General features: G+C 37.4%; 4 protein-coding genes across 7 annotated transcripts; 1 reads left to right on the top strand and 3 right to left on the bottom strand.

The window, feature by feature from the left end:
• Positions 1 to 73: 73 nt before the first annotated feature.
• Positions 74 to 9,142, bottom strand: ndc1 (NDC1 transmembrane nucleoporin). Of its 2 annotated transcripts, XM_023335216.1 has the most exons (18): positions 8,977 to 9,142; positions 7,811 to 7,931; positions 7,611 to 7,712; positions 7,116 to 7,290; positions 6,902 to 7,028; positions 6,298 to 6,406; positions 6,107 to 6,158; positions 5,871 to 6,003; positions 5,450 to 5,542; positions 5,286 to 5,367; positions 5,011 to 5,172; positions 4,672 to 4,932; positions 4,415 to 4,527; positions 3,462 to 3,512; positions 2,144 to 2,207; positions 1,954 to 2,054; positions 861 to 1,021; positions 74 to 766 (listed from the first exon to the last, which is right to left on the bottom strand). In XM_023335216.1, the coding sequence occupies exons 1-18, from the start codon at positions 9,013 to 9,015 to the stop codon at positions 703 to 705; spliced, it is 2,010 nt and encodes a 669-aa protein (XP_023190984.1). In that variant the 5' UTR covers positions 9,016 to 9,142; the 3' UTR covers positions 74 to 702. The 2 variants fall into 2 exon arrangements, with proteins under 2 accessions (XP_023190984.1, XP_023190985.1); XM_023335217.1 differs by lacking the exon at positions 3,462 to 3,512.
• A 413-nt stretch (positions 9,143 to 9,555) lies between these two features.
• Positions 9,556 to 12,129, bottom strand: LOC111608994. Its single transcript, XM_023336131.1, has one exon. The coding sequence runs from the start codon at positions 11,495 to 11,497 to the stop codon at positions 10,784 to 10,786; it is 714 nt and encodes a 237-aa protein (XP_023191899.1). The 5' UTR covers positions 11,498 to 12,129; the 3' UTR covers positions 9,556 to 10,783.
• A 1,068-nt stretch (positions 12,130 to 13,197) lies between these two features.
• yipf1 (Yip1 domain family member 1) lies at positions 13,198 to 18,024 on the bottom strand. Of its 2 annotated transcripts, none has more exons than XM_014469840.2 (10): positions 17,933 to 18,024; positions 17,597 to 17,708; positions 17,014 to 17,171; positions 16,837 to 16,917; positions 16,636 to 16,723; positions 16,381 to 16,497; positions 16,138 to 16,304; positions 15,354 to 15,536; positions 13,948 to 14,052; positions 13,198 to 13,744 (listed from the first exon to the last, which is right to left on the bottom strand). In XM_014469840.2, the coding sequence occupies exons 2-9, from the start codon at positions 17,628 to 17,630 to the stop codon at positions 13,972 to 13,974; spliced, it is 909 nt and encodes a 302-aa protein (XP_014325326.1). In that variant the 5' UTR covers positions 17,631 to 17,708; positions 17,933 to 18,024; the 3' UTR covers positions 13,198 to 13,744; positions 13,948 to 13,971. The 2 variants fall into 2 exon arrangements, with proteins under 2 accessions (XP_014325326.1, XP_023191898.1); XM_023336130.1 differs by lacking the exon at positions 17,933 to 18,024 and adding an exon at positions 17,814 to 17,892.
• A 2,067-nt stretch (positions 18,025 to 20,091) lies between these two features.
• On the top strand, positions 20,092 to 22,593 carry lrrc42 (leucine rich repeat containing 42). 2 transcript variants are annotated; one of them, XM_023334886.1, is made up of 7 exons: positions 20,092 to 20,790; positions 20,885 to 21,016; positions 21,090 to 21,208; positions 21,293 to 21,378; positions 21,767 to 21,880; positions 21,962 to 22,046; positions 22,122 to 22,593. In XM_023334886.1, exons 1-7 carry the CDS (start codon positions 20,396 to 20,398, stop codon positions 22,424 to 22,426), a joined length of 1,236 nt encoding a protein of 411 aa, XP_023190654.1. In that variant the 5' UTR covers positions 20,092 to 20,395; the 3' UTR covers positions 22,427 to 22,593. The 2 variants fall into 2 exon arrangements, with proteins under 2 accessions (XP_023190654.1, XP_005802008.1); XM_005801951.2 differs by having other exon boundaries at positions 21,087 to 21,208.
• The last annotated feature ends 256 nt before the right edge of the window (positions 22,594 to 22,849 follow it).

The raw sequence follows: 22,849 nt of genomic DNA, 5'->3' as shown, positions 1-22,849 counted from the left end.
AATCATAGATCCCAAGTGAGGAAGGTCTGTACGTTTTCATTTTAAGATTTCAAAATTAATTTCATCATAAATCTTAAGTTTTTTATTTTTTTATTCAAGTCTGAGTGGAAAATCAAACTCATAATAGCAGTGACAAACATTCATTCAAAGAGCTGCATCAAATGTGACTGTAATCCAACAGGACATCCTCATCTAGCAAAAATCTTGATAAACACACACACATTAAACATGTATGAACCCAGAGATCTGATCTGTGTTAACTGAGAAGATGTAAAAAACTGGAAGGAAACTCCAAAATCAGAACTAAACAAGTTTTAGACAACTAGACATTTAATTTTAAAACAGGTTCTGTCAATCATTGCAGTTTCACTCACTCCAAAAAGAAAGCGGGTTACTGAAAGATGAACACAGAAAGAACTTTGGCAAAGACGGGCTTCAAAACCAATCTTTTTTTTTTCTTCACAAACAATCCTTTTGTTGAAGGATCTGAGTGTACAAAGGTTTTTGAAGTCCATCGTTTACAGTTTGCTTGCTTCTGCATGTAGGAGTCGGGATCAAATGTCCAATACAGTCTGTATGTTTTGCTGAAAAAATACTCCAGGATGCACCATCAGGCTTTCACTGACTTCTTTTAAGTCTGTGTTCAAACAAGCAAAAATCCCCACAACGACAAACATTAGCAGCAGAAACCAGAGCAGAGTCTTACTCTTTAAACTCCAGAAACTGCTGCAGTCTTTTTCGGTGCTCTGCAGACATCTGGACAGCACTGAAATTTAGAAAAAAATTATTTCATCAGAGTGTGCAGGAGGATAAATCCATCTATTACTGTATTTTTAAAAAAAAAATCAAGGACAGCTTACTTTAAATGACTTCCAAAGGTGGTGGTTATCCTGTAAATGGCAGTCTTGAGCGTGGCTCTAAGAGCAAAGCGCAGTGTTTTGTAGGTAAAGTCCTCCATGCTGTTGGCGGACCTGACCGGCTTACTGGAAGCATGAGGCAGCTTAAAGTGTCGATCCACAGCCTAGAAGTGAAAAGGCAACAACAAATGTTAGTTTGTGCAACATATGAAGCTGCAATCTGGCTGCTACAGAAGCTGTTAACCTTTCATTGAAATAGTGATATAGTCAAGAAAGTTAGCTTAAAATCTCTACTTAAAGTAATATGAATATCCACATTAATCTGAACGTTCATGTGGTTGACTTTTAGTTTTGTACAAAAGTCGTCATTTCTCCACACCAGATGGCTTCCAACTTGCGGCGCGGGAAGCATTTGGGAAGGAATTACTGGCGCCACCGCCGGCATTTTAAAAATAATGCAAATTGGGGCTCATCACATGTAGGTCATTCAAATGAACCACATGCAAGAATTAAAAATATTTACTGTCAGATTGGTGATTTTGATCAGTTAGAAACAGTTTATAAACTTGCTCTATGATACTAAAGTTCATGAATATTTACATTTACATTACACAAATTATATATTGAGTTACAGTACTTTTTACTAATCCTAAACATTTTAATTATTGAAAGCTGTTGTCTCATATGGGATCAATTTTTACATCAAAAATTAGAAATGAATCAACATAAATAATTAGTCTGAGTCTAACACCATGATTAAGCTGGATACACACTTCCAGTGAAAAAAATATAAGGGATGCAACGAAGAAAACCATATCTCAGCTGCTTTCTTCACACACTAATCATATGGGACGTAGGCCAAAAATTTAAAACAGCCATGTCTGCTTATATATATATATATATATATATATATCTTTTTAAACCTTCAAAGACCTAGTGTACTAATAAATGACAAAGCTGAGGTGAAACAAAAAACCCTTCCTGATTACAAAGTAATGAGCCTGACCAACATTTTGCATCAAGAAATCTTTCCATGAATTTCCACCATTCAGTGAATTTACCTTGTAGTGAGCCACGTTAAACCATGTCAACGTACCTCTTGTAAGTGCAGCATGGAGCTGAGAATGCTGGGTAATGTAGTCTGAACAACCCCAAACTGGTCCTCTGTGAAGGAGGCCTGAACCAGGTATGACAGCGCTGCAGGGTGGATGCATGAGAAAACGATGAACATGCTGGACTAATGAGTTCCATCTGATCGAGATGGAAACACAGACATGTCGTCCTACCTTCTAACGCCCAGATGTGAGCCTGGCTGTCGGCGAAGAGGGCCTGACTAGAGGCTTCTGGAAGCTGCAGAACAAAATGTCAGTCAGTGAGAGTTGTCTTTAAGATGCAACACCAACTAATGAGACCCATACGGCTTCACAGATTAGCTAAGGTGGCAATTCAAGTGTTATCGATTATGATTTTGAAGATTAGATAAGTCTTATTATGTTTTGGAAGATTCTCTGAAGACTACAGGTGTATCCCAATAAATTTGATTATCGCTAAAAAGCTAATTGTTTTAAGTCTTAATTACATTTTGCTGTGTCATTTCTGTCATTAAAGGGCTGAGTTTTAAACACCTGTATGGATGAAGCATGGGCAGGTAGCACAGTTTTAAAACATTATGGTTTCAAAACTGCAAAGTTTTTCAATAACTGATTAAAGTCTTAAGCCAATTATTCATCAGTACTTACCAGTTAAAAAATAACATCTCAAAAGGCATTCTCCAAGAAATAAATAACATTTTAGCTAACTTTTTACATCATTCTTTCAAAACTGTGTAGTCCACAACATAGGCCTACAAAGTTTAAATTTTGTTTAATGCATTATCATTTTCAGAGTAATGTAACTTTAGTTTTTAAAATAAACACTTCTAAATACAAAATAATACCCTTTTAAGGGTAAATGTTAATTAAAATAAATATGCTTTTTGATGAAATTCGAATCTATTAAGATAATATAATTTTGGGTTCTTTGGTTCAAAATATGACAAACTGCATATTTTAAATCATTTAAATATTTTATGAACATTGTATTTTAGCAGCGCAAAAGTCTCTAGAGAATCTAAGAGCATAAGCCGTCTCAGTCGGGTTTCTTTTAAATGTTCACAGCTGTAAATTCAAGAGTTGTTAGTTGAACACATGTCTATGGGCTACATTACATGCTGCAGTAATTAGAGGAAGAAGCATAAATCTCAGGAGACAAAGCACCACCAATTGTGTGATGTTGACAGATATCTGACGCTACAAAAGTCCCGGCGTGATTAGAAAAGCAAAGTTTCGTCAATAATTGATAAGCACAAATAACACAGGTTTCATCATCAAGCAAGAGTTTCAAAGCATGTGTTACATGACTCCTTAATCCAAGCTTTCAAGGTAATTAGCCAGGCTCAGTGTAACAGCTAGATGGAAAAGAGCTACATTAGTAATGCCGGCAAGATTAGGCCCAGAACCAGAAGGTAGATTAGTGATTTGTTAGAGACAAATGAAGATCTGTGATGTCAGATAAGAGCATGCAGCCGCCCCTCGGTGTTCATGCACATGCTTCACACATCCTTACCTTGTTAAACAAATACATTATCAGCACCCGCTTTGCCATGAAATTTTTAACCTGGGAGAAACAATTAAGTGCAGAAATGTTTTGATTTCAAACACAAAAAAGCTTAAATCAAGTGATCACACTCAACTAAGACCATTTTTTTTTATGTGAAGGCATATTTCCAGAAAAAATAAAAACCAAACAAGATTTTCAAACCCGTTACTGACAATGTGGTGTTTGTATATTTGGTGTCAACACTTTTACTAATTGAGAAAGCTCATGAAATCATTTCATAGTTATGATCTCTGTAAAGAGTTTGAGTGAGGAAAGCCTTAAATCTGAAGTGCAGAGCTTGACAGACTCATACAATGCCTTGTTAAAGTATTCACAACCCTTGATTGTTTAAAACGTCAATGTGCTTTAAATGGGATCTTATGTAAAAGGCACTATAGAAAAGTTAAAAAAAAATAGTGATTCACCCCAATAACCACCCTGCTGGTAATACAGCACAAAACATTTCTCACTTTAATGAAAGAGCAAAAAGACTCAGTTCAATGCAACAATGTGACTTCAGTGAAGTTTAATCCAAATCTAAGTTGTTCTTTTATATTCTCTATAGGATATTTCAAGAATATTTTAAGCAAAAACAACATATTTAAAATTAAGTTAATTTTCAGCAAACATTTTTTATTTAGGAATATTAATGGTTAATCAGGTTATTGAAGTTAATAAATATGTATTCTCTGATTAAGTGTTGCTTATGTTAATTTTTGGTGGTTTTAACTGGTTGTAGTTGATGTGACATTGGAAGCACTATTCTCTTTTAATTCGTGCAATACTTTGTGTTGGTATAACACATACAAATCTGATCAAATAAATTGAAATGTGTGGTTTTAAACAACAAAATATCAAATTATTAGGTGAATATTTTTGAAAGGCATTGTAACAAACTTATAACTGTGACATTTTAGTACCTGTTCTTTTCTGTTTTGAAGGAACTGGGCCAGAAAACTTGGTTTGGTGGATTCCTGTTTGGGACTGGGAACCGAGGCTGGAGAGCGTGGTGGGCTGCTGCTGACCTGTGACTCTGGAAAGACAGATATTCTCATTACTTACTACTATACAGTCCAAAGTAGGTAAACATCAGAAGTAAATAAGTATGGCTTGCTTTGCTGCTAAACATTAAGAAATTAAAAGGTAGAGTGTGGCCTTTGTTTAACGCTCCTCTAACCTGCGGAGGTGGACCAGAGTTTGGGCACCCGCCTCATGATGTGTGGGCTCTGCACCGAGCCGTGCCACGGCGAGCACTGATCCACCGGACCAGTGAGCCGCCGCAAGGTGGGTGAGGAAAAGGGGCTGTCCAGGTCGGGCGTGAACGGTGCCGTCAGAGGGCTGTGTGGACCTCCGGCAAAAGAGCGGGCAAAAACTGAAGTAGGAGTCTTGGTTAGGAAAGTTGGTCTTGGGCTAAACAGGTCTTCTGTACCAGAGGTAACTTTAAGGTAAAGAAAAAATATTAAGCTTTAGTGATCTGAAAGGCTTCACCTGTATCAAACGCTTGTGAGCAACTTACATGATGTGTCAGATGAAATCTTCCTTTCACTGCCACTGGACAGAGATTTAGCCCTCCCATTGGTTGCTACGGTTTCATGATAAGCCACAAGTCTCTGCGTCAGATCAGCTAGCAGAGTCAGACACGCTCTACTGACAGTGTTCCAGTTATGAGCATGCCCACCTAGAAAAGACGTAAAAAATACTGCTGAAAGCCAAACTGGATATCAAGATGCACTTAAATAAAAGAACAAAATATCACAAAGAATTATTCTACGTGTGGAAAATGTGGCAGACCTGGTTGGCTGAGACTGAAGACTTCACCGCGTCTGGATGGAGAATGTTTGGACAGCAGAGCCAAGTCCTGCAGGGCTAGGAACTAACATTTAGAAGAAGACAAGAGTCAGAAAACAAACAATAAAAATATGACTGCGCAACAACCTGCGTGTCAATTTTTATACCTTCAAGATCATTGGTTGTTGGTCAATGAGAACTCTGGGAAGACACTGGTAAGAATCTTCAGTAAAAGTTGGTTGCACAGGAAAACTGTACACCTGCAAAAAATATACAAATATATACACATTATCCACAATGTTTTTACATGTCTGCCAGAGGCTTGCAAAATATTGATACCACTTGAATTTTTCAACATCGACACTTTACAAGCACAAACTTTCCTCTGATTTACTGAGATTTATTTATTTTTACAAATAACTGAAATGTATGGCGTGCATTTGTATTTTGCACGAAGGGAGCAAGCCAAGACAACTGGGTCAAAGCTAAGTCTACTAAAAAGTAAAATTATATCACAGAACAAACCATTGCAATAAAGTCACTTCTACTGGGTTTGACTTGACAAAGGATTTCAATCAGTTCACATACCTCTGTGACAAAGATCCTAAAGAGCAGCAAGGTGATGTACCAGGTGAAGAGGAGGAAGGTGGCGCTGATCCAGAGGTGGTAGAGGAGGGACAGGTCCACAAATCCAGTTATGCTGTCCAGACGATGGACAGAGCTGGAGGAAGAAAAGGACATTCAAACACAACAATGCTAATCCAACTCCTCACAATGCTCTGAATGCCCAAAACATTTATGAAACTTATGTATAAAAGGTATACCTGTCCAAATGAAGATTCAGAGTTTTGCAGATCCATGTTTTTGGGATATAACCTGAAAAAAACATTTTACATCAAAATGTGGGGAAAAAAACTGATAACAATTGTGATAATGTGCAATGAATAACAGTACGAAACTAAACTATATGATTAAGATGACTTTTTAAGAATTCTTTAAGAAACAAGTCACTCACCCAGAAAGAAATAAGCAACAGTGAAGTTCCTGATAGAGTAAAATGCTTGAATGGCGCTGCACTTCAGCACTAAGGGCAGGGACCCTTTGAAGTGGAGATATTTGTATTGCTGAGGAAACAGTAACAGGTGAACCGTTAGCATAGAAGTAGAAATCAGTTTAGCTTGGGATTAATGTTGGCTATTTGAGTTAAGGCTTTAAGTCAGGTAAGATGTTTATACCCATCATAATCTTGTGATATTTCATACTTTCTTCATATGTGAATGCATATAAAGCATCTTGCAACAAACAAGTTAAACATGTTTGTTGTTTAACTTTGCACATAAATCTAAATTAGATATGGAGCTTTTCTTTTGCTAAAAAGAGTTTTGCCGCTTCTGCCAAGAAGAAAAATATCTTCAACTCCAGTAACCTGCTGGAGTTGGAAACAATCCACAACATAAAGAAAGAAAAAAATAACTCAGTTGTTTACTATTCCATCATTTTTTGCTTTATGCAAAACGCTTCAAATAAATGATTAAAAAGCAATAAATAAGATCAGATTATGTTAATGATGAGTGTATGAAAACTGAACAGAATGGTTAAGCAGCACTCGTGTCCCCTACCTGAACAGCATGGAAGGAGACATAATTTATGTTATGGATAACTCCCAGGAGGCTGTGAGAGAAACCAACAAATGCTCCAGCAAGCAAAAAGACAAGGTGGTACTCATTGAGCCCCATCTGAGGAACACTGCCGAGGATGGAAAGACACAGAAGAAATTAAAGTTATATAAAAGTACTGAAAACTAAAACTGAATTTGGCCTGGCATCGACTTACCCATCGCTACTTTTACACGGGCACCCGAGTGTCTCATATCTGTTGCCAACAGTGACTGCACAACACCAACCTACAATCACTCCCATCAGGCAGTGGGCAAGGGAGTTGACAACCTGGCGAGGGTGAAGCAGCTGACCCAGCAATGCAATTTTAGAGCAGGCAATAGTTGGGATAACTAAAGATACAGAGAAATACAAGATATGTCAACAACTGGACAGAATCCACTGGCAAAAAACTGAAAGTAATGAAGTGATAATTATTTTAACATGCCAGTTCTTTAATTGCCCTTAAATGATCCAGTAACAGAAAAAAAGATAGAAATGGCAAATAAATGTTTTTACTGTGTATTTTCAATCAAAGCATTCAATAACCAAGCATAAAAATGCCATTTGAGATGCAAAGAAGTTCTTTATTTTCTCTTAAAACCAAGCTTCAAAAAGCCCCACTGCCAATTACCAAATTTTTTTTTAAAAATTACTGCTCTCTGCCACTCACCTGTATAGTACTCTAAATTCAAGAACCCAACCATGATGACCACTCCACCAAGCAGGATGAAGGAGAAAATCAAACAGGAACTCATCAGCAGAGACAGGCATTCTGGTATCACAAGAAAAGGTTTTTTGTTGTTGTTTAACGCACACTTTCAACTGGGTCAGATAAACAGGTCAAAGAGCACAACCAACATGGCGACTGACCTGAAATAGTCTGAATGGGGTGAAGAAAACTGAACTTGCTGAGAAACACAAAAACTGCCGTGGTGGGCGGCAACAACAGGACAGACCAGGCAATGCTGGCAGCAGCTCTCCACCAAATGACCTGAACAGAGAAGGCAGTAGTATTACACCAACAAAAGAAAAACATTTATGCTACAAAACGTAGCTGATAATTTTCTCAAGCATTTGTAAGCAAAATAAATACTAGCTTGTCATATTTATTTTCTAAATAACATCCCTACTGTTAGGTTTGTTCCACGTCTTGTAAATATTCTATTGTTTTTTTATGTACAAAGATACACATACATTTAGTCTATTTTTATGCCATTTTCAATAACTCCACAGTTTATTCTTATGTTGTAAATTTACCCTCACTTTATATTAAGTTATTTTCAGTTCTGTTTCTAATATTTTTATTTCTGTGTAAATCTGAATGCTTTGACTTGCCATTTTGCTGCTGGTCAACCTGAATTTCCACACTGAAAAACAATGAAGGTCATTTCTGTTCTCTATTATAAATCAACCTACCACCCATTACTGAATGTTAAAATCTGCAATGCAAGAGCGCATTTTGTGACAAAATTACCCAACTTCTCAATTAGTTTTCAAATGCTCTGCTTACTAAAAAGGTGCTGTTTAAAGTCTACATTTAGAGGAACCCTGCTGATTGTATGTTGTACAGATAAGCATCATCAAAAACTTACAAACTACACAGCACGCCGGTTTTTCTTGTACCTCCTGAAAACTATCTGGAAAAGCTCCAACTCCCGAAATTAGATCGTTTTATTTTGTGGCTGACATTTTATGTTTACCAAACCGAGAAAGGCACTAGTAAACATATAAGTCTTTGCTAATGTCCGCTAGTATAAAAGGAAATATTCGTACAATATTTCAATGCTAATATTACATTCACAAACTTTGTCTTCCAACTCTTGCATTTCTTTAAAAATAAAATTCATAACGTATTTCTCCTGATTTTTAAATTTTCTTTACATAAATTAAGTTAACTCAAAATTAAATTAAAAACAGCAAGTTATAAAACTGAACTCAAGGAAGCTAGCATAAACAAATGGGGTAGAGGTTAGCCTCTTAGCTTAGCGACCCAGTTTTGTAGTTCTATAAGTGAACTCTTATCAAAAAGAACTCACCTTGCGGATAAACCAGCAGCTTGTTTCTGAAGGAAACATGATGCTTGTTTGAAAATTACTCCACTCTGCGATGAAGTTGTCTTCAGCTCTCGGCTGTCAAATTATTTTAGCCTCCGGTATCCACATCCTCTACATCGCGCCACATGCATTCAAGATACCTCTGAAGGACCCCGATTAAAAGTTGCCCGTTTTACTGCCTGTTAAATTTTTTATTTCAAATATATTTTTCTACATAAATGCAGTGCTGAGTTGGTAACACCTAATGAGACACTTCAATAATTGTTAAAATGGTTTTAGTTTTAGTCCACAGAAAATGCAGTAAAATAACATTAATAAAACTCAACTCAAGGCATCAAGACAAATCAACACGAAAATAATGGCTCAATGGGAATTCCTACAACTTTCTGGGATCAGAATCGTTTGGATAGCTCGGCAAAAAATGTCTCTTTTGGTTCCCATAGTCGTCCTTTGTTCACTTCAAGCTTCGGCAAGACCAGCTTGATAAAGTACAACAGTACATAACATTTAATATAAATTGTAATTTATTTCAGTAATTCTTTTCAAAAGGTGAAACTGATTTTTAATATAGATTCTATACACTGTTTATTTACGGTCATTTTTATGATCATGGTTTACAGCTCATAAAATATCCTGGAAAATTGGGATATCAAATAAAACCAATAAAAATATTTTAATATGGAAAAGCTTTATATTGTCATGTTATTACCTGCACAGTCGTGGTAAAAATGGCACACTCCACAAGAAGGGAAGGTCACAGAAAGCCATTACTAAAGACGATGGCTCTTCACAGAGTATGTTAGTAGTTGAGTGGAAGAAAAAAATGTGCTTGAGAAAGGTGTGCAAGCAACAGGGATAGCACACATTAATTTAAAGACCATTTGGGAAAATTCATAAAGTGTGGTGCAGCTTGAGTCATTGCCTCCAAAGGCATCCAAATGGGCTACAACTATATTATTCCTTGTGTTAAGCTACTCATGAAATAGAGACATTGCCAGAATCACCTTACCTGGACTAATGAGAACAAAAGGCTGAACTGTTGCTCAGCTTCTCCAGTTATCACATCACACATTTCAATAGCTGCAAGCCCAGGCATCAGTTAGCTAAAATAAACACTTGAAAAATATTAGTCTTTAGGTAATGGTCTGAATAATGTTACTTTCATGTTACTGAAATAAATGCACTTTTAGATGATTTTCTATGTCAATGAAATGTGTATATATTAAATTAGAATATGTTCAACATCATAAATGTTTTTAATGCCATCAATATTCAAAATTAATCAATTTAAAGTTATACATTCTTGCAGCCTATTAAATTGGCTTTATATTTTATGTATTTTATCTATATACACAATATATACAGTAGATATACAGTCATATGATAGTTTATGTCATCTAAACAGAATATCATGTTCAGATGGTCTTCTATGTCTACTGTCCCATTGGCTTCTCAGCAGGTATGATCATATCTACCATTATGGAATTTCATTGCACGGTGTACTAAAAATATTCTATTGTTTACACCATAAACGTCAATATATTTCTTTTATAAAAAAGAAAGAAAAGACAACACAGCAACAACTTATAAAAAAAAAACAAGTCATTGTTCGCAAAACAAATTTGCTCTTTGAGCCTGCTCAGTTTCAACTGACATGTCATATTTGAGTTTATAGGATTTGCCTCTTTGTTACAGATATGTTTCAAGCATAGTAATTCAGAAATTCATTGAATCATTCATTTTAGTGTTACTGTTACCATCCTTGCATGAACTGCCAGAACTGAAGTCATTAGGTTTCATTGTCCACAGAACTCTTTCTGCTATAATGAAAGCCATTACCAAAGGAAGATAAATTGTCCTTGTCTCCATCCTGTCTAATCTGCTTGGTCTCAAAAGCATTAGGTGGGAGCTTCTGGTATGAGCTTATGGACATGTCAGTTTGAATTTCTTTGTGGGTGAAGGGTTTCTGAACAATTGCAGGAAGAGCGAGCTGCTCCCTCTGGGTCTTCTTGTCGTCCCACAGCTTCAGCAGACGCCGCTGATTATTTGTCATATCCTTGAGATTTTGCTGTAAAGACTGCACTTGGTCCTCTAAGAGCATCTTGGAGGTGGTTACATTGGACAGCTCTGCCGTCAAGTCATCAATGGTCACTCTAAGTTTCCCGGTCTTGTCTATTAAGGAGTTGCACTCGCGCTCCTTTTCTTCAAAATCATTGACTATGTCTTTGGTGGTCTTCCCTGAAAAGTTGGGGCTTCTCTCCAATCCGATATCAGTCCGAAGAGCCTTCACTTGCTTTCTAAGCTCTTTGTTGTCCACAGTCAAGCTCTTCAGTTTTTGTTTCAGGCCCTCAGTTGAACGCAACCTTGTCTCATTCTGCCTGAGTTTTTCCCTGAGAGCACTTTCCCGTTGTAAAGCATCATCTCTTTCCTTCCGGCAGTTTTCCAAAAGTTTCAGCATCTCAAATTTTGAGGCTTTTTCAGCTTTACCACTTGCAGAAGCCATCCTGTGGAGAGGTTTCCAAATCAAGAACTGAGGAAAAATTCTTACTGCATATCTTTAGGGAAAAACAGAGTCCTTTAGTGGGGTGTTAATGAATCCACAAGCATGTCTGCGACTCGGGTAGGTGACATTCGTCTAAGAGGGTTATCAGTTAGACAAGTAGGCTCCAGTGTAACTCAAAGCTGAGGCTAGAATGACCATTAATTATGGCGCCACTATCCCTTTGACACCGTGTCAAGTGACCCAATTTTTTTCCTATTTTGTTAATTAATCTAAAAACGTCGGCCCTTGTTAATCAGTGCCAACAATGGGCAAAGTCTTAATGACAATCTCTTCCCCGTAATAGAACTATGCTGTATGCCTGGATGTGGTCCATTGCAGGGCTCAAGATTTTCCACCGCAGGTCATTCAAACTGTCACAGTAGATTTTATCGGTTTAGCCCTCCATGCAACAGCTAAGATGGATGAGTCAGATGCTAGATGGCGACTAAAGACCTGTGTTCGCTTTTAAAGTCAGACACATTCTTGTAAATGTTGAATCTATACCTATTGGTTACAATCTCACCTTTAAATATTTAAAATGTCCAACTGTGGAAGTGTACAGGCAACTTCTAACACTGGTAGAAGGGTCACGTTGCTACCCGATGACAGCTGGGGTGACTTAAGGTTCTCAAGTCTAAAATCCTTAAAGTGCACCAAAACGGCAAAGAGCTCAAGTAATTGCAAATGTTGACATTTTAATGCGACTCTTCAGTTCTTCTTCAGTGCCTTGAAAAATAACTTTGAACCTTTATACATTTTGTCACATAACACATAACCCTCAATAGATTTTAAGAATCCATACAAAGTAGAGCACATTCTGAAGTAGAAAGGTAAAATGAAATGACATTGAACTTACATGACACTTTACATGAGATCAAGTCATTCCCATTCACACACTGATGATGGCAAGCAACTGTATTGTAGCCACTGCCTCCCTGGGGAAGTCTGATAGAAGCGAGGCTGCTGTATCATGGCATCGGCCCTTCTGACCGTCACCAACAGACAAGGTAGATGAAGTGTTTTGCCCAAGGAAACAATGACAAAGGCAGTGGAGCAGAGATCAAATGGTAGGAGTTTCAAACTCCTACCACCATTACCAGGCAGTCCAACATCTGTCAAATTGAATGTTCAGTGAATGTAAACAGCAATTTCCATATGGCCATTTGAATGAGTCAAGATTTTTAATATGCTTCAATCATTTTAATCATATTTCCTGGCTGTATGTTTATCGTTGTTGAAGGTAGATCTGATTCTTAGGTTTTTAGTAACCGCCATCAGCTTTTCTTCTAGAATTGCCCTGTATGCAGTGGGAAAATAACCCCACACTGATACTGCAAGAACATTCTTTCCCAACTGCAAAAACCTGAGTAATGTATTCGTTGAGACTAAACCAAGCAAATCTTGCACTTTGTGTCTTATTAAACAAGAAACACACATTGCTGTGAAATATCTACTTTTTTTCATAGCGAGGCTACCATGTACCAGCGCCACTCTGACCACCACCAGAAGGCAAGGCGGGTGAAGTGTCTTGCCAAACGATAGGCAAGAAAAGGTGCAAGTGGAGTGGAGATTGCCGATTGCGGGGCGAACTCCTACCACTGCTGCCACCATCATCCCTTCTACTCTCAAATCATAAATGTTTTGCCTCTACATTAACATTGTACACACAAATTAACATGGATTTTAATAGATTTTACTATAATTAGCCATAATGACAACAAATTATTTATAGAATATTTACAAACATTACTTTGACATCTTGCCAGGCTTTGGCAATAGTTAAGGGCACTTGATATTAAGAAAATACAACACCTTTACCTTCAGAGGGTATGTATGAAACAACTATAAAAATGATAAAAAGAAATAGATCAATGAAATATCACTGATCCTGCAATCACCAACCACTTTTTTCTTTTACATTTTAACATTAGTGCTATAAAGCTGGAAACAACATCACCACCACAATAACATTGTGTTTGCTGTGTAATACTACACCCCAATTAACTTAAGTAAGTTTAGAAGCCATCCCATTAGAAGTAACATACTCAAGAACAGTTTTCATTTTCAGAGGTCATGACGCTGCACCGAAGTTACAAGTCGGCCTTTAAGGCCTTAATCTGGAAGGGCCGAGGTGCCGGTGAAATCCAGTACACCCATGACTTCATCAACGCAGGAACTTGAGTCTCTCTAATAATGCAACTGGAGAACCTGTAATTTAAAAATACAGAATAATGGACACTTTAGGGGAGACAAAAGTTTGTGGTCTGGTTTTTGACTCAAGTAGATCAGAAAGAGACACTTGATCCTTTACCCAAAGCTTTTAATATAGTTGATAACAAAAAAAGTAATTGTGACATTAATGTTAAAGTAAACATACTTAAGAACTAAGCCTGTTTAGCTCTGTTGTTTACCTTCACCCAATGAAAGCAGGTCCTTCATGAAGATGTTCTATTGGTCTTTGCTTCAGGGGGACTGACATGTAGTGGTCCGAGCTTTGGTTCGTTGAAGAAGTACATCTGTAGGCAAAGGCAGGGCAAGTTTAGCATATACAAAATAACTTACAGAACTGTATGTGAAAACAAAGGAAAGGTGTGAAGCAATTAGACATTGAAAACAAGAAAAATTTAAATACAAAACATTAAAGCATAATTTAAAAAGAAAAAAACGGCAATATTATAATATGAACCAAAAAAGTAAGAAATGTTAAAAACAAACTGATGAGGTATTCTTCAATAGGAAATATGCACTGAACAATAAGGTTTTCAAACCTTCTTAAAATGAGTCAACAGTTTCTAGACACCTCAAGTTTTCAGAGAAAAACCAAATGCTGCCTATTCTTGTTCAGCTTGGGTCCTGGTAGCGCAGAGAATACAATTGACCCAAAAATTAAGTCTTGAGGAACCTCACATGTGATTCTTGTTCTTTTAGAATTTTAATTAACATTTGACAAAGTCTGTCAAATATGTTCCGAACCATTTTAGCATAGCACAGTACCAGGCATCACCTTTAGAATAAAGTGATCAACTGTGTCAGACACAGAACTGAATACAGTGATACAAACAAAGACGTTTTAGATGCATCACGGAAAAAAGGAGAAAATTTTTCACTGCACTGAGTAACTACCTTTTCTAAATTCTTAGGTCAAAAATGTTAAGATACTGGACCTTGAGTTTCTTCCCAATGTCTGATTTCTGCAATTAACTGTTGAAAGCTGAATGCTAAAAGATGTCAAGAAAATCAACTGAATCCATTAGTTAAAACAACAATCAATGTCAGACTATAATTTAGGTGCAAGGAAAATATGAACTAATGGAGAAAAGAAGGCAAGAGTCTTAAAATCCTATTATCTTATTACCTCTTCAGACATAGGGTTACTGTACTTTGTAGAGCAATTACATGGATGTTACAAGACATTGGATATGGCTGCAGACCTGACAGTATTCACATTAAGAAGTCATCAAACAGCCCATTGTCCCAGCAGTTAGCCAGCATGGTCAAAGTTTCCATTGACAAGAGGAGAACAACCTGACACTACCAAGTACATTTGTTTCCCAGAATCACACAGGTAGGAGCTGCGCAAATATGGCACAGCTTTGTATGTGACTGACACAACAAGCTGGGTCAAAGCTGGGTTATGTTGAGATCACTGAAAACAATTGAGACGTATGCAATCATTGTTATCTACGCCAACGCGGACTGGTTATAAAGAAGGAACTAAATTAGAAATGCTGTTAAGGCAGAGAGCCAGATCAAGATAATAAACCTTAGACCATATTTGTTTGCTCTCATATCCAGCATCGGAAGCCAGCATTATTACCTTACAGCCTACAGCCAGCAGCCCGTTCAGCAGCACAATGCCTACTACGGTTGCTATGATGACTTTGGGGTGGTCGTCTCTGAGTGCAGGCCAGAAAGTCATCACCAGTACTGAGCTAGACAGGCAGAGCGCCACCACGATGGAGAGCCACCTCAGCCACTCAACATGTGGAATCCACAGAACCTGTTATTGAAACAATCTGTCAGAGTAATGACATACAGAAATATATTTCTTCAAAAGCTGTCATGGCATCACTGAAAAGTATTAATTTTCTAATTACTACAAGTCTATTGTTAACAATACAGTTTCTAAATATTCACCCCTAACCTTCTCATTCCCTCTGCATTCTGTTTAAAACATATGCAGCTATAGTGCCTTACAAAAATATCCACACCCCTTCAAAGTAACAGTTTATGTAAAAGCAAGGAGTGATTTGGGCCTATATTGGACAGTTTCAGAAAAGAAAAACCTTTTCAAACCATCAGGAAGGTTTATCTGTATTCAATTGATTTGAGCATGTTGATGTGGCCAAGCCAGTAAACAGATCAAAATCCAAGAAAGAAGCTGTCACTGAAAATAGAAAAACAATTCTTAAAACTTTGTGTAAATTTATCACCTCAATCCCTTGAGGTTTATTGTTGAAATGTGACATGAAGCTTGAGAAAACTTTTTCAAAGCGTTGCATAGACAATAATATATTTTTTTAAATAATATGGTTCACTAAAGTATTACAAGGCTCGCAGAACAATGTCAGTAGCATAGTTAACATATTTATAGGACTTACCACAGCTGGAATGTAAACTGCCAGTGAATATCCGTAGACACAGACAATCTCCATAAACGAGTATGACACCAGGTTCAAGATTTTATTGCTCCTCCACAGCAGCAAACCCCAGAGTCCAAGAGGCACAAGCCATGCATAGCTGAAGATGGCTGTGGCAGCTATGCTCACTGGAAAACACACATGGTGCAAGAGGTAAACTGGACGTTTATTAAGCATGTTTAGCATCAGTCGAACTGAACGTACCTTTTCCAAACTCTGCGGTATATTTATAGTTTGAATTGCCAAAGTATCGCAAGAAAGTAGATAGGTTTCCACTGATAGCAATGGCAAACACAAGAGTGGTACAAATCCAGAATGGTCCTACAAACACAAACATATTTATATTTATATCATCATTATTTACAACTTCAATGTTTTATGAACAGTAAAAGGAAATAAATCAGCCTGCCACCACAAATAATCTGTGACAACAACTGTGCAAACTAAGTCAGAACTAACCATAAAGATCTGGGTTTTTACGAAGGTGAACTTGAATGAAGTTTTTTCCAGGCCACGGCATCAGTGAGCCAAGGATCCTCTCCTTTACCTAAAGTAAGAGTTAAAAACACATCAGATTTCAACCAAGTTTGAGATACATTTGCTCTGAAGCAATTAATCTGATGAGATAAACTGAGACAGGGACAAAACAAAATGACTTACATGATGGGTTTCAATGTCAAAGAATTTCTGGTAGTATTCAAATGTCCAGAAAGGAGCATTTTTCTTTTGCCCAGACAGAAGCTTGAATAAAAAAACAAGATAGTAATCATCTAAATATCTGATTTATACACATTTCAAGAAGCAAATAATTTTCCATTAACAGGGTCGTGGTCTGACCTCTTCTCTGTCCTCATTGATGAGTGGTTCTTCATCACCAACATCTTGAGCAAAACCAACAGCACTTCTTTGCCTCTTGGATTTTAAATCCTCATCCTCAATGCTAATGGTGACTGCATCTCTGTTAGATTCCAGAAGATTCCCAGCTTCCTCAAATTCTGTTAGAAGGGACAGATGTTAAGCATCTAGATCAACGTGTTTGTCCTTTCAGGAAAGTGTGTGGTTGTACTCAGGTAAAGTTAGACTTAATTAATATATCAATGCAGACCACACTTTTGTGATTTTTGTAAAGAAATCAAGTTTGAATTGCCAAATTCAAAGAACCACGTATCCTTCCACTTCAAAATTAAGCCCAACTTTTGCTGCTCAGTCACACACTCCTTACAGAAATACACTACAGTTTGTGATTGCATCACAAAATGTGAAAAATTGTGGGTAGCACTTTAAATATTTATTTATTTTGACAAAAAAAATCTTATGAATTTAGCTATCAAGTCTATGTAAAAGTGAACACCTACGTACTAATGTGTTATACCTATACGACATTAAAATTTGAAAGACAGAGTTCAGGGAGAACGTTCACCTTGAAATTGAAATGGATCATTTTTCGACGCCATTCCCTTTTCAGTAGAAATGTTTGTTCTTTGAGAATCTGCTGGCAGGCTGGCAAAGAGGCAACAAATTAATCCCAAAAGCTGTGAATGAAAAAAAGAACACGGCTGTTGACGTTTACATCTGTTGACTCCAGATTAAAAGCATTTTTAAAACTAGGTACAAAATAACTTAGGAAGCTAGCTTACTTAGGAACCAACTTCGACTGGTAAACTTCAATATATCAGTAAAAAAAATAAAAAATTAACTCCTATTGTAACTGTGAAATACAGTATAAAGGTGTCAACTTTCTTAAACCCATGCTTACCAAATTCTGTGGAAAAATTCGTTAAAATTATGTCATCGCTATTAGCTAGGGAAACCCGAAGCAGGATATGCCAACGAGGTAAACATGATTCGTTCCTGTTGCGAGATATTTTCAAAATAAGAGTTTAGATACATGAATTTGGCTATATATTTACAGGACATGGTGAAATAAAAGTGATCATAACTGTAAAATATTTCATTGTAAAATGGTAATGTAAACTGAGGTGTGTTTTTGGCATATCTCCAGATCTACAGAAGGACTGCTATTAGTTGACTCTTACTGTGAAGTTTGAAATAAACAGCTGGTACGTTACAGTGTAGGTCACAGAGTCCGCCATATTGTAGGTGGCAAGTAGCCTTGGCAGGAGAGAAAACATCTATACAAAATATAAAATGAAGTAATTGTAAGAAGGGGTAATGAAGTAGCAAGAGGAGGTATGAATAATAGGTTCAGTACAAGCCTAAATAGTGGTTTAAATATTATAGGAAAATCAGGGATGGGTTTCACTGTGGCGAAATAGAAGGGGTTAAAACATATTTTCATAAAATGTAGAAAGAATGCAAGAGAAAGAGAGGAAATGGAAAGGGCCACAGGAACTGCAATAACTATGGTTACAGAAACTTCAATGACATTGTATAATTAATAACTTATTAAACTTATTATTTAAAGGGCACAAAATTAGCTGAGAGAATTTATTTATTTTTATTTACTAATTTTTATTAAGTGAGAGCATTTGAAAGCTAGGATGAGTTAAATTTGGCGAATTACACCTCAGGCCGGTTGACGGCAGTAATATACTGAGATTGTAAACTGCCATTATATGGGGTTCCATTTGTGTCAAAAATAAGTAGACGTCATATGTGTAGATGTTGTTGGTCTATGTTGTTGCTATGTGTCTTTGATAAATGTCTATGGTCTTAGTGCTTTATGGATATGTCGATGTTGCATGTAGATGTTGCATATGCCTATGTTGCATATGTCTATGTTGCATATGCGTTCGCTTCATAAGTAGATGTTGCATATGTCTATGTTGTATATGTGTTTGCTGCATATGTACAGTAGTTGTTGCATATGTTATGTCTCTAGTTGCGTGGTGGTTATCACTCACTGTCATCTTGTCAATTCATCTCCAGTAAAGCAGTGAACCCCTTGCAGATGTTTTTAAAAAATTATTTTACTCCCCCCTGTTGTTGGTTCAAGTAGTTGTCTGAATGTCTCTAACTTCTGTGATTGGTCAATGTTGTTGGTCCATGCTGTTAGTTCATGTCATTGATAAGTGTTGCTGTTGCCTGTTCTCTTCACCATTAATAAGTGTTGAAGTAGGTCATGTCTGATCAAAGAGTTTATTAGATATTACAAAAATATAGGTCTTCCAATATTAGTGTTTTCAAAATGCTTAGATTTCTACCTTGTAACACTTATTAATGATGAAGAGAACAGGCAACAGCAACACTGACCAATGACATGAACTAACAGCATGGACCAACGACATTGACCAATCACAGAAGTTACATAAAAAACTACTGCAAAGGCTTCACTGCCTTACTGCAGATGAATTGACAAGATGACAGTGAGTAATAACCACCACACAACTAGAGACATAACATATGCAACATGCAGTATATTCGCTGCATATGTCTATGTTGCATATAGACATATGCAGCGAACACATATGCAACAAAGACATATGCGACATCTACATATGCAGCGAACACATATGCAACATATGTGTTGCAGGTGTTGACATATGCAACATCTAACATATGCATCACCTACATATGCAACATAGACATATGCAACATCTACATGTAACATCGACATATCCATAAAGCACTAAGACCATAGACATCAACCAAAGACACATAGCAATGACATAGACCAGGGGTGTCAAACTCCAGTCCTCAAGGGCTAGTGGTGCAGCAGAGGCAACTTTGTGCCTCTGCTGCACCACACCTGAATAGAATAATTAGGTCATTAGCAAGGCTCTGGAGAACGTATCTACACAAGGAGGAGGTAATTAAGCCATTTCATTCCAGTGTTTTGTACCTGTGGCACATCTAAAACCTGCAGGACACCGGCCCTTGAGGACTGGAGTTTGCCATCTGTGACACAGACCAACAACAATCTACACATATGACTTCTACTTATTTTTGACACAAATGGAACCCCATATAAATATGGCGGCGAAGCGACGTAGAAGCCTCTTATGCGTTTGCTCTTCTAATGGGTCTATGCTCTATGATAGCAAAGGGATCTGCTCATGCCTGTGAAAGCTGCATACTGGTCGTGAGGAATCTAACAATACTGAGAGTGATGAATAGGTGTAGCTGGGAATACCGCGAACACAAAGGCGCTTCTTTGTTTATAGCTTAAGCTAATGACCCTCTGGTGTGAATTTGTGATCTCCTTAGAGTCTGTATTCAAATCTGCTGTTCAGTTAAGAGAAGTTTTTGCGTGTTTGTAATGGACAGCAGCACCATTTATGTTCGAGAAAGAGGCAGCCTTCGTCGTGTGAGTGACATTATTCTGGCACAACCAAAACCACCAACATCATCATCATGCAGGAGGACGAATCCGTTTGTGCTGAAAAAGGAGCATTTTATTTTCACCTACAACGAGGAAGGAAGTCTGAGATACACCACTAAATCCCTCTTTGACATCACTCTGCTGTTCGTTGCTGACAACATCCAGCATGTGGACTCTTTGGTTGGCTTCCCAGAACAAATAGGCGACAGACTTTTTGTAGCAGCAGAAGAGAACCGCGTGTTTTTAAACCCAGATATTTCTCAGAAAGCCTTGAAATTATTCAGTGACGCATATGGAGATTTAGTGCTGGGCTCACTCTGTCTTAGAAACAGGTTGGGGTATATTGTTATCTCCTCACCTCCATGCCTCTCTGCCTCTTTTTGCCATAGATAGTTGCCATTCATGTCTGCTTTTCTTATTCTGCAGGTTTCCACTCCTGCATGAGAGGATCACCGAGATAAAAGCATTTCATAGTTTAAAGTCTCTGGATTTGTTTGGCTGTAGACTAGGAGATGATCATGAGCTGTTTGGTCACCTCACTTCCACGTCACTGGCGAGGTAAGGCTTGGCTTTTTAGGATGCACTAAGCAGAAAGGATAGTATTAACTCTGAATCCTGTCTTCCATAGCAGCCTGACTCAGCTGTTTATTGGTGGCAACCATCTGTCAGATGTTGGCCTGCAAAGATTGACCGCGCCTATCCGGATGATGCAGAAAGGACTGGACTCCCTGGAACTCCTGGATGTTTCCTGTCCGTAATTTCAATGGAGTCTGGTGAGCACCGACTGCAAACATAGACTGTATAATATTATATATTTTTTTCTTTCTTATACAGGCAATCCCCTCTCAGAGATGGCTTTGAGATACCTTACCTGCCTCCCAAAGCTGGTGAAGCTTGATGCATCTGGGACCAACATGAAAGTAAGACAAGAGTGTATTATGAAAGATTCATGATTCATACCACATTGTGTCATGTTATAACCACAAACAGTGTATTTGATTTGGATGTTATGTGACAGACCAACACAAAGTAGAATGTACCTGCAAAGCTCAAGGAAATGGATACCTAGTTTTACATTTATTTTACAAATGAAGTTGGACAACTGTGGCCTACTTTCTCTTAAAGCACCTTTCACTACTACTATAAATTCAAGTAATTCCTTGAAATATAACTTTTTCAATTATCAAGAAGCTGAAAATGTCAAAACCAATACATCTGGCTTAACAGGCACTATTTGTGGTGTATTATGCTTATCTGGGTATTTTTTTTTGTTTTGGGCCTGAGAATAATTTATTATTTATATATGAGCTTGGCACAGGATTGAAGACAACCGTGTGGAACTTATTGGGGCTAATTCATTCGGAGAAACCACTGAACACCTTCGATCACTCGGGATGTAAAACGGAAGGATGGGCAGAACAGGTAATCAATTTTAGGCAATACCAGGAGTGTAGATAATCTGTTTCAATAAGAATCATTTATCCACATTCTTCTTCTTTCCAGGTTGTAAATCAGTGGGAAACAAGTGGCTGCCAGATGCCCAAACCGAAGAAAATGGAAGAGTCAAGGGCCTCAGCACTCCGCTTCTGTAAGTCCGTTACATTTTTAATTTGTTAATCAATTTACAAATTAAGTGCTGAGATGTGTGTTTTTTTTTTTGTAGTTGGCAGACAGAAGGTTGTCAGAGAGGTACTGAATGCGGCACCACTGATAAGTGAGAACGGCAAGCAGACCAATATGGAGAAATTACACTTCTACAAATCAACAGGAAACAATCATCTATGTGGGAAAATGGATCCATCCACAACAAAATGTCTCCAAGTTAGGAATCCCACCTGTAATGTTAGAAAGACGAAGCAAGAGTCAAGCAAGTGTGACGGTTCTCATCAAAGCCCTCCGACTAAGACAAAACGCTCATCCTCATTAGTACTCACAGCAGAGGACACAGAGTTGTTGAACAGCTATTGAATAATGGAATCCATCTGGGCAGCACTACAAAATAATCAGACATGGGAGCGGCAGTCAGCATGCTGCGTTCACACAAACTATTAGCGGTTCACATATACTTAGCAAAGGAAGTGTTGGCTTTGTTTTTTTTTTTTTTTTTAAGATTAATAAAATTTTGTATTTTGCCAGAGTGCCTTTTTTTCTTTCTGCAGCTTTTAACTTACTGCACAGTGAACTTTAATAATCATAAAACAGAGTGTATCAAGTTTTCTGTAACTCACACAGGGACAAAACTCATATTTATAAAATTCCTTGTTGACATTTTCTATACAAATAATGGACATTGTCTATAACATGATCAAAACTTTTGTAGGATTAATGTTTTACCCCCAGTATTCTTACACATATTTTATGTCAGACCTACATTTCCTGAGCTCTCAGTCC

The sequence above is a fragment of the Xiphophorus maculatus genome, chromosome 6 (assembly GCF_002775205.1).
Source record: "Xiphophorus maculatus strain JP 163 A chromosome 6, X_maculatus-5.0-male, whole genome shotgun sequence".
Lineage (NCBI taxonomy): Eukaryota > Metazoa > Chordata > Actinopteri > Cyprinodontiformes > Poeciliidae > Xiphophorus > Xiphophorus maculatus.
Note: the sequence above shows the minus strand (reverse complement) of the source record. Positions and strands in the feature narration are given on the sequence as shown.

What these genes read in the sequence shown, in the direction of transcription:
- LOC111608994 (XM_023336131.1), bottom strand. Translation starts at nt 11,497, where the DNA reads ATGGCTTCTGCAAGTGGTAAAGCTGAAAAAGCCTCAAAATTTGAGATG.
- lrrc42 (XM_005801951.2), top strand. Translation starts at nt 20,396, where the DNA reads ATGGACAGCAGCACCATTTATGTTCGAGAAAGAGGCAGCCTTCGTCGT. An exon ending in GGAACTCCTGGATGTTTCCT is followed by an intron (nt 21,209 to 21,292) that starts GTCCGTAATTTC and finishes TTTCTTATACAG; the next exon opens with GCAATCCCCTCTCAGAGATG. An exon ending in CATCTGGGACCAACATGAAA is followed by an intron (nt 21,379 to 21,766) that starts GTAAGACAAGAG and finishes TTTATATATGAG; the next exon opens with CTTGGCACAGGATTGAAGAC.
- yipf1 (XM_014469840.2), bottom strand. Translation starts at nt 17,630, where the DNA reads ATGGCGTCGAAAAATGATCCATTTCAATTTCAAG. An exon ending in TAAAAACCCAGATCTTTATG is followed by an intron (nt 16,498 to 16,635) that starts GTTAGTTCTGAC and finishes TTGTGTTTGTAG; the next exon opens with GACCATTCTGGATTTGTACC. An exon ending in CAGTTTACATTCCAGCTGTG is followed by an intron (nt 15,537 to 16,137) that starts GTAAGTCCTATA and finishes TTTCAATAACAG; the next exon opens with GTTCTGTGGATTCCACATGT.
- ndc1 (XM_023335216.1), bottom strand. Translation starts at nt 9,015, where the DNA reads ATGTTTCCTTCAGAAACAAGCTGCTGGTTTATCCGCAAG. An exon ending in TCACATCTGGGCGTTAGAAG is followed by an intron (nt 2,055 to 2,143) that starts GTAGGACGACAT and finishes TCCACCCTGCAG; the next exon opens with CGCTGTCATACCTGGTTCAG. An exon ending in ACCTTTGGAAGTCATTTAAA is followed by an intron (nt 767 to 860) that starts GTAAGCTGTCCT and finishes TCTAAATTTCAG; the next exon opens with TGCTGTCCAGATGTCTGCAG.